This window comes from Onychostruthus taczanowskii, unplaced genomic scaffold (genome assembly GCF_017590055.1).
Source record: "Onychostruthus taczanowskii isolate IOZ18803 unplaced genomic scaffold, ASM1759005v1 scaffold45, whole genome shotgun sequence".
NCBI classification, from domain to species: Eukaryota; Metazoa; Chordata; class Aves; order Passeriformes; family Passeridae; genus Onychostruthus; species Onychostruthus taczanowskii.
The window spans coordinates 4,118,122-4,128,128 of record NW_024502014.1 but is presented as its reverse complement, the minus strand read 5'-3'; the positions used below and the strand labels follow the sequence as shown (position 1 = coordinate 4,128,128).

The 10,007-nt window shown below is 42.7% G+C and overlaps 1 protein-coding gene across 1 annotated transcript in view; it reads right to left on the bottom strand.

Moving 5' to 3' along the window:
* Nucleotides 1–7,756: 7,756 nt before the first annotated feature.
* The window catches only part of LOC121341103 (collagen alpha-4(IV) chain-like), a 67,961-nt gene continuing 65,710 nt past the window's right edge, over nucleotides 7,757–10,007 (bottom strand). Inside the window, exons 47-48 of the mRNA XM_041414331.1 lie at nucleotides 8,693–8,979; nucleotides 7,757–8,084 (exon numbers count right to left, since the gene is read on the bottom strand). Coding sequence (XP_041270265.1) covers nucleotides 7,821–8,084; nucleotides 8,693–8,979 — 551 coding nt within the window. The 3' untranslated portion in view covers nucleotides 7,757–7,820. The remainder of the gene's footprint in view (nucleotides 8,085–8,692; nucleotides 8,980–10,007) is intronic.

The following is a 10,007-nucleotide window of genomic DNA, read 5'->3' as shown; positions in this document are numbered from 1 at the left end:
TGGACTGGATGGCCTGTAAAGGCCCTGTCCAACCCAATCTATTCTGTGAGTCCTCAGCAGGATTTTTGTCATTAAAGCCCCCATCAATTAGTTTTCAGAGCACTGGTGAGGGAAGATGTGGCAGATGAATCCCCAGTGTGCTGTTGTACTTGATCTCTTCAGGGACAAAAATTAAGGGCAGTTACCCAGGTGGGTGCTGGCCCTGGTCACTGCCTGACTGCCTCAAGGGCTCTTGGAGCAAACATAGCTTTGTATAGAATATTTCAGCATCTGCAGTTTGATTCCTTTGTTGTAGGAGCTGTGATTTCTTATGAGTTGTTTGTACTTCCTCTAAACTCTCTGATCAGGTACCATGTAAGAAATTCCATTCCCTAATTAATCCTAATCAGCAGACTTGTTAGTGGGCACATTCTTGAAATTTAATGGTTGAATGACCTAATATATTACTGTTGATAAATAAGGGTCTCTCACAGCCCAGAATTAAGATGTAATGAAAGAACTGTGTTTAGCTTTTAAAATTCTTTTGCCTCTTCCATCTTGTCTCTAAGCACAGGCAAATTCTGTGGTTTTGTGTGCTGATTTCCCTGGCAGCACCACTTCTCCTAAAGAGAAAAAAATGCCCCTTAAAATACCAAGAAAAGAGTATTTATACAGGCACATAGTGTGTAGTAGGAGATAGTGAAGGGACTGGCCATGTTAGGCCAGCAGTTTTGTCATTTTTTTTTTTGCCTGCAGGACTGAAGTACCTTTCTGGCCATCCCTTGCTCTGTTTAATTATGGTACCCCTATGTGCCAAGTGTATATATGCTGTTTTATAATAACAGAGACCTGCTGAACCTTTGAAGCTGCTGCTTCTCTCCAGAGGTGTGAGCGTGGAGATGGCCCAGCATGGGGGAGTGAACAGCTTGGGAAGGAGTTTGGGTCCAGCTGCCCTCCCTGCTGCTGGCAGAGGATGGGAATGGGAATTGCTGTCATTTTCCCCTCTGATTCCATGGCTGGGGAATTGTTCCCCTTTTGGTTCAGCACTGAATGTGGATCGTGCTTCCACTCAACAGCTGGTGAGCAGATCCTGGTATTTGTGCTGTGGCTTCTGGGGTGTGCAGACATGAAGGACAGAATCATTGCATGAGTTTATTATAAGCTTCTCATTGTTCCCTATATAAAAGAAATTGCTTATTTCTTACTTGTTACCAGATTTCAGAAGGCAAGAAAATATTAACATTTCTGAGCTTTCAGCCGTAGGAACTGCTTCTGAAGGAATGTCAAGCTTTCTAAAAAGCCATACAATAAATTCTGATATCCATTTATTCTTCCAGGAGCTGGGCAAACTGGAGAAGTTCAGACAGTTTTTCACACTACTCTAATATGGTTTGAGCACTTTTGTTTATATGATCTGCTGGAATGGGTAAAGCAACTGGGTTAGTGAAAGAGCAGATCAAGGATATGTATGACAGCATTCTTCTGCTGCATGAGAACAGCAGTAAGCTCGGCTCTCTTGTCTGTTTACCAGCAGAAATTGCACTAATTAGCAGCAAAAGGAGTGCAAGCAAAAGATTTCTAAACATGTGGATAGTGAACTTTCCAAATAAGCTAGAGGTATTCCAGAATTTCCTTCTTCTGTCTCTTTGGAGCAGGTTAAACAAGTGCCCCTTCAGGGCAGGTCAGCAGTAAATGTGCTTGCCTTCGTGTAGAATGTTGGATTAGGCCCTTCACCAAACCATTCTTTCCAGGGATCATTTAAGAGAGATTGGTGTTCAGTCACTTCTGTGAACCCCTGTGTTCTTTCCTTAACCATGCAACAATTGAAAAAACAGCCCCTAAATCCATACAATATTAGTGAGTATGAAATGACCTCTTTGCTGACTTAAAAATTATAAAGTATTTAGGTACGAAGTTCTGCAGCTGAGAAGGTTGTTGTGACAGCATTTATGCAGAGATACAACCTGTCTGTGGCCAAAACTTCTGTAACATCTGGTACCATTTATTGCATCTATTTCACTTTCTTACATACATCTAAAATGTTTAAGCACAATAGAATTACAGCATTCTAAAATAATAATTTGTTTTGTAGTTTTGAAAATGCAGATGTGCAGAGTCAAGCAGACTACAGCTACAACTGCCTCAGAGTAGACATTTTTAATTGTTTTACTTCCCATAAGGATTTAATTGATTTCTGCCCATGAGAAGGTTTATTCTCCACTTCAGTGAAAGCAGCCCTTCAGAGTGGTGTTTGTCATGTGCATGGAAGACTAAATTCTGGAGAAGTTCTTGTTTTCCTGTGTACTGAAACTTTGTTTTGCCAAGCTGAACCTGATGTCAGTCTGGGACTTGAGTGCTTCACTCCAAATCTTGCTATAAACCACGAGTAACACGCAGGGACGCAACAGAGTCTGTAGGATGGTACCTTACTGTGGGGCTTCCATTAGGACTTGGTTGGGATTTTGTCTCACATGTTCTGCATTTCTAATTCAGTGAATCTGTGGAAAACATTTAAATATGTGGAATTTCAAATCCCACGAAGCTCAAGCCTGTCCTCTTTTGTGAAGCAGTGGGGCAGTGTGTGGTTAAGCACAAGGTGAGCTGTGCTGTGAGGTGGGTGAGCTGCCATTCATGGACGAACTGTCTTTGTTGGACAGGTTCACTCTAGAATGATAAATATGGAGTTGTTTTTACTTTGCACTTATGAAATGTCACCTCTAATTGAACTTCCAGTACCTTCTGGAACATCTGGATGAAGTGACTAGGAAAGGGGAGAGCTGTTAAATATGAATATGGAGCAGCATCTGTTGGAGTGCTGATGGGGATTTTTCTCCACCTGGCTAGTTTTCCAGATGGTTCAGGTGGACAGAATTTCAGCAGCTGTTCTTGTTGTTTGGTCAGTTTAAAATGCTGATTTCTGAAATCAGATCCAGTCATGAAATAGATCCCCAGTTTGATGAAGCAATTGCTTCACCTGCTGGAAAGTTCTTACCAGAGCTGACTGAATTTTTTTATTGTTTTTGAAGACTGATGGGCTCTGTCCTTGCTTGACCGCTGTTTCTCACAGCTGGCTTTGAGGAGATCCTTTTTCTTGCAAACAATTGTTCCCCATTACAGCTCCTCCCCATGGCCTTGGATGGTTGTTTTCTGTCTTGCTCAGTTCTAATGCAAGTCAAGCCTTAGAACAGAAGTCCTCATCTGTGCAGCATTTGTCTGTGGATGGCCACTGAGTGGAGTTACAAGTTACTTAAGGATTGCTTGTAAGGCCTGGAAGGGCTGGGAGTCAGTCTGGGATGTCAGTGTGAGGTGGCCATGTGGAATAAGAAACAAACTCACATGGTTGTGGTTTGTGTCCTGGATCTGGCTGAAGGTACAGGTCAGAGCATTGCTGAGGGCTGCTGGTGTGGCCCCACACACTGTGCTGGAGGGCTGGCACAGTCCCTGTAGGCTGGCCCTGTGTGCCCAGAGCAGGTGTGGTGCAGAGCACATTCAGTCTGCTCCAGAGTGTGTTTTAAAGCTTTCGGGGGATCCTTTCCAAACAAGTGAGCTGCCTGGGTTAATGGATAAAAGCTTTGCTTAAATTGCCTTAAATACAGGCAAAAAATGTATGGAGTGTAGGAATTCTGGGGTTTGGCTGTTGTGATACTACTTTTGTTTTCCTGTGGTGCTCATGAACCAGCCAAAGTAGGAAAGAGGTTTTTTTGGTGAAGAGTTTTCCCTGGAAGAATCCCTGGACCAGTTTTGCTTAAACTTGTTGCACATAATAATGTGATTCTGAGAAGCACCCATGCCAGTGCAGGTACTGCCACCAAAGGGCTGCAGCCTACAGAGGAACAATGTCAGAGCACAGGAAGAGAGTGAGAAGGAAGGTGCAGCACAGAAAAGCCACTTTGTACCTGCAATAACACCTGTCCCAAGAAGCTTCTGCTGCCCCCTGCCTCACTGAAGGGACTAACTGGCATTTGCTGTGGTAACAAGGCAGCAGAGTTGGCACTGGGAGACTTGGAGGAAAGGTATGTTAAGGTTTGTCAATTTTTTCCCCAAAATAATAAATTGAATTCCCTGAGCTGAGTCTGTTTAGCCCCCAACAGTACTTGGTAAGTGATTTCTTCGTCTATATGCCAACCAATGAATTTTCATGTTCTTTGTCCTTCTGTTTTCTTTCCTGTCCTGCTGGGGGGTGAAGCACATGTGTGGCTGCCAGCCAGGGCCAGCTCCCCACCCTGACAGCTCTCAGCACAGGAGAAGCAGGAGCCTGAGGCAGCAAGGCCTGGCCATGGCCCCTGCACTGCTTCTGTAGGAGGCTGTGTCAGCTCACAGGCCCCAGCCAAGCACCACCTCTGTCTGCAGCTGTTTGCTGTCCTCTCATTCTGATACCTGTTCTATGCATGTGGATTGTGGACACTAAACTTAAGTTTTGCTTTAGTTTCTCCCTTTTGACAAGCTCTGTATACACCAAAAGATGACATTCAAGAGATGTTTTCAGCTTGTGCATCTCTTTCCTTGTAATGAAAAACATCAAATGAAGCAAAAATGGCCACATTTCTTGTGAGAAGATCAGGTTTCAGGCCATGCAGTGTTTTCCTTCCACCTGTTATCCTCTAGAAATCCTGATGCACAGGGATGTGAGGGACAAGAATCTGTCACCTGCCCTGAGGTTTTGCCTTGAGTTAGAACCAGGACTTCCCTGTGTGCTGGCCATGGTTTGCCAGGGTGATAGGCAAGCAAATTTCATTAGAAATTACTAGATCGGAATTTAACTCCAGGGCAGTTCACCCCAAATGGCTTCAATTTCAGTGACCTCCAAGTGCAGCCAGCATAATTTTCATGTTGCTCTTAATATCCTGCCTGCTGTTGGGGATAAAATTCACTTCTTGACTGGGCCTGCACAAGATCCAGACTCTGTAATGCCATAGTAAGGGTAATTTGGACTTCAAGGGCTAGAACAAAGCCATTGTTTTTAGGGGTGTTTTTACTCATAGCAATTTCAGCTATGCCTTTTCACACTTAATTTCATAAATAGGTTCCCTATGAATAATTTACCAATTATTTTTCTGCTTTTAGTCACTGGACAAATTATTGCAGAGTTAAAGCATCTGCTGCTTTTTACTTTGATCTGTTTTACTTGCTGTGTAATATTAAGCAATTTATCTGCAATTTAATTTTGAATTAGTACAATATTTCTGACAAATGCCTTATGGAGCTAGCTGAGCATGGAACAGGAATTTGCACACTTATGAAATATCTGAGCTATCAGTAGTAGCTTAAAAATACATTTCCTATATATGTTCTTACAGACCATAGTAAAATGGAACTGGCACAGTTGCAAAAACTCTGCATCAAAATGATACACAGATTTGGGGGGAATCTGTGTGATGTTTTTAAAGCAAACAAAAGAGCAACATGGTCAAATGTTGTGAAATAGCCTATTTAAATCATTGGTGAGGATTTTTGCTGATGTTTTAAAGATTTTTTGGTGCATTTGCTCAAGTTAGGTGAACACAGATGCAATTCCAAAAACCCTTTTTACTCCCTTGTTTTCACCTTGTCCCTATGACCCAGTTTGCAGTAACACGGTATATAAGATTTTGATTGTTGTTTACCTCAGTGCAGTTTATACCAAAAGCCCCACTTTGCTTCCCAGGAAAGCCACAGCTCCTCTCCAGAGTTTCTCACCTGTAAAGAGGCTGCAGATGAGTGACAGGAGCTGGTGAGCACTGTCAGGTGAGGCTCGTAAATAGACCTCAGTGTGGAATCAGCTAAATCCACTCAGGAAATGGGGCCATCACCTGAGCCACTGGGTGTTTGTTCCTGTGACTGTGAGCAGCAGCTGCAGCTCCCAGTCCCGTGGGGCTTTAGCTGAGACCTCTTTGGAATCACAGCTTGCACACCTTGGAGAACGGGTGGCCTCAGCCCTGGTGCTCCTCTCCACCCACTGCTTTCTTCCCACAGGAAGCTCCTGAGCTGCTCAGCACCTCACAGAGCCAAGACTTTGGCGTTTATGTCAGACTGCAGAGCTGCTCTGCCCTGCTTGTAGGATGAGCCTGAATCAGGAGGGGATGGAATTCCTGCATACAGGTCAGTGGCAGGGATTGGCCCCTGTTCCAGTGTCAGATCTGGCAGATGCAGTCAGGATCACCCAGCAGTGACCCGAGGTGTGCCCTGTCCCAGCGGGCACAGCACCAGAGGGAAATGTTCCCTGGCACAGGTGGGAATGGCACATGCCCCAGGAGGGCTCCTGGCCCTTGCCCAGGTGAAAGGGCAGAGTCAGTTGACCACCATGTAAGCACAGCACATCGGAGAGGTTTGGTTGGTTGTGGCAGGAGGAAGTTGCACAGTCAGATGTATTTACACTCGACTGGACTTATCCTCTGACTGTTTTGTTTTCCTCTGGCTGAGTGTGGAATGTCTGTCTTTCCTGCTCTTTGAGTTTGCGTATCCAGCTTTTAAATTGGCTGATCACCCTGTTGTACTCGTGATGGCTTCAGAGGGAGTTTGCTTTGAATTAGGACCCTTGGATGAGGATTCAGTTTCCTTGAAAATGCTTTTGCTGGGGGCACCTCAGTGAACACAAATTGAAAGGAAAAGTGCTGGAAAAAGCATTTGATTACATTCTACTAAAATGTAGCTTATTTAAGTGGTAAAAGGGGCATTTGTGGCCCTTCTGCACATGATGGATTCTCCACTTGCAATCTGTGTTTTCAGATGTTTCCCCATGATATAGAACCATTTAATAGTTCTGGTTTTACAGATGAATGAAGAGAGTACAAATGTATTTTCATTTTTTCAAAAGGTGATTAGTTCTTTAGGATATGAGCATTTTTACAATTAGTGCTTTAAAAAATAAAAAGGATGTTCAGAGCTGTCATTCCATAAGGATCTTAATGGTGATGGTTCTTTTTTTTGTGGTGTATTTACAAACAAAGAAGCAGAGAATGAACACAATCTATTGTCCTAACACTTCTTATATTCATCACTCAGATAAATTCACCCATTTTATCACCATGTCACAGTTTCTTTTCAAGTAATATTAGAAATTGCTTTGTTGCTTCAGAAACTTGGATTAGAGTTTAATAACTTAATGTAACTGCTCTTAGAAATTAATTGTAAATATAAATACAAGTTTTTAAGGATTTGTTATCTCAGCTAATTTTATTTTCTTACATAATCTCCCATTAAATGGATTTGCAGCTTTTTGTTGATTATGAAAGCCCAATTAGCAGTTCTTTCAGAGTCTGGTTCAGTACTGCAGTGGTAAAAGACTTTGATCTTCATTGTTTTTATTATTAGATTATTTTTTAACAATTGCATTTTTCTCTTCCCTCAGAACCAGCAAGTGCAAAGTTACTTTAGCTTGGGAAATTCAGCTACAGGGCTTTGATATTTATATGTTTGCACATGTCTATCAATATGGATAAATATTTATAATATGCCATGTAAATGCACATATTCTTCCTGCTGTAAATGCCATTTCTAACAGGAAATCCATTCTCTTGCACAACAGGTATGGTGTCCTTGGTCTTCCCAGCTTGACTAAATCCTCCAAGCTCACCTTGTTCCCTGTAATTTACAGCAGTGAACTCCAATGGGACAGAATTTCATCTTTTCTTAATTATTTTACACAAGATTTTAGTGCCTGTGGATGTGTGTACATGGGTGGATGAGGCTCAGCAGATCAGGAGGGGATGGAATTCATCATCTGTGTCTCATTTTTCCATTCCAGCAAAGAACATTGCTGCACACCTTGACACAGATTCAAACACGAGCTGCTGTTTAAACCTTTAGCACTTTGCTCATCCTCCCACAAGCCTCTCTGTAGCTGCCTGCTTTTGGTTTGCTTCCTAGCCATGCTTCAGGCATACCTGGCATCTACTGATCTTTTTCCTCTGCTCTTGTCCTTCTTTAAGAGTTCCTGACACGGGGGCTGATGCAAACTGCAGCTCAGGCATCACGGTGGTCAGCCAGAAGCTGTATTCATTAGCAAAGAACTGACACGTTCCCCGCTGGCCCTGGCACTCGATGAATGGTGCTGATCTGAAGTCTTCCAGGCAGCTTCCGGGTGACATAAGGGACTGTCCACCACCCTGGTCACCAGATCCAGTGTGCTGGAAAGAACAAAGGGACAACCTGGTAACTGTGCATGAAAAATAGGTAAATTATGTTCATCTGTCTTTTTCCCTACTTGCTTTTAACTGTGCTGTTTTTTGTAATTTTATATGGGAGTAAGATTCTCTTGCTGGAGAAAATTTTAATTTGCTCTGTAATAAATTAATCTCAAAGTCTAGAGCCAGCTCACTTAACTTTCAGGTATTTATCAAACTGAAGGAAGGAGTAGTCTGGGTTGATTCAGAATGGTGCCATTATCCAAACTGCTGCAAATGTAACTTGAGGATGGCATTAAAATGACCTGTAGCTCTAATTCTGAAAATTGTGTATTTGTACATGAAAATCCCATTGTTTATTACAGACAAGGAGGCAAAACCTTTGTAATTTCAAGGAATGCATATCTTAAGTTTCTGAGTACAGTATATGTAGCTACAGCCGGGTTCTGCAATTTGGAACTAACCTGTGTCTCGTTTCTTGTGAATTTTCCTCTTTAATGTTTGCTAGACATTGAATAATTTCTTTTCAGAGCTAAAAATCCTTGAACCTTTAGAATACAAAAGCCGGACGAAAGAAACACATCTATATAATCATGCTCCCACTTTCTTACCATCAAAAACGAGTATCCTATCCAAAGGCTCCTCCAGTTGGGCGGGCAGGGGGGAATGGACTGGTCCTGGCTGTGCAGGGCCACGGCCTGCGCGGGGGCCTCGCACACGGCGCACCTGCTGATGTAGGGCTGGATCTCGTCCTCGGACAGCGGCGCCGTGGGCAGCGGCGCGGCGCTGGACAGCCAGTAGGACTTGTCGTTGCGGCTGGCATAGTAACACACCTGGTTGATGTTGCAGTAGGCAAACGGCATGGTGCTAAACACGGGCAGGCAGGACCCTGCCAGACCTGAAAATAACAGCAAGTGCTGCCAATTATTTCACTTCCTAGGTCGGTTGAAAATTGTGTTCTGGCCAATGTTGCTACAAAATTACACATTTTAGCATTTTAGGTAATGCACAGATGTTAAACCTCCCAAGCCCTTTACCAGAATGTCTACATGAAAAACAAAGACCTATTAGCAGTAAGTATCTTCCTTTGACCAGTAATATTTAATTGTATCAATCTGATATTTAAACATGATGTAGTTTGTCACCATGAGAAACAGTTATGATAACAAATTTCTTAGCAGTGCCAACACTGAAAAATAAATGAGGCAAGGGGTGACGGCTGATTTAAAAGGAGATCAGCTATTTACAAACTCATTAGGAGCAGTGAGAAACCAAATGAAAATACTGATAAATAGAAACATTTTTGTGAAGTATGACAAGCCGTTGCTAGCAGTCCATTAAGCTGAAATCTCAGCAGCTATTCTACTGCCTTCCAGAAAGGCTTCACAGACTCCCAAAGTGAAATAAAAGGATTGAAGGATTTTGCAGAGCCGATCCTGCAAAATTCTCATCAGGCAGACATCAGTGGGAACCAAGAAGTCACCAGTGCATACTTCTGTGGTGAACTTCTTCCAGAACTGAATTTAGAACAGTTTCATGATGGCCTCTTGAGTTAGCAATAATCATTGCACAAAGTTCTGCCTTCAACTCGGTGTGCGAAGTATTTCTGTAATGCCTCCAAACCCAAACACCTTCATTAAAGACATGTGACATTTCTGTACAGAAGCCAGTTTTGTTTATCACTGGTAATATTCCATTCCAGTCCTAGTGAAGGATCTGGAGCAGCCTGAGTAGGAAAAATGCCTGCAAAATCACACAGGAGACAAGGACTCCGTTTTCTTTGAATCTTATTTTCACTGTTGTTATGAGGCATTCTGTTAGCAACTGGCTCTCCTGGGAAATGCCAAACACACAATAGTGAAAACATTCTAAAACACCACTGCTATTCTAAAAATAGCTCTTTTTATTGCTCTTTTAAACACTTCT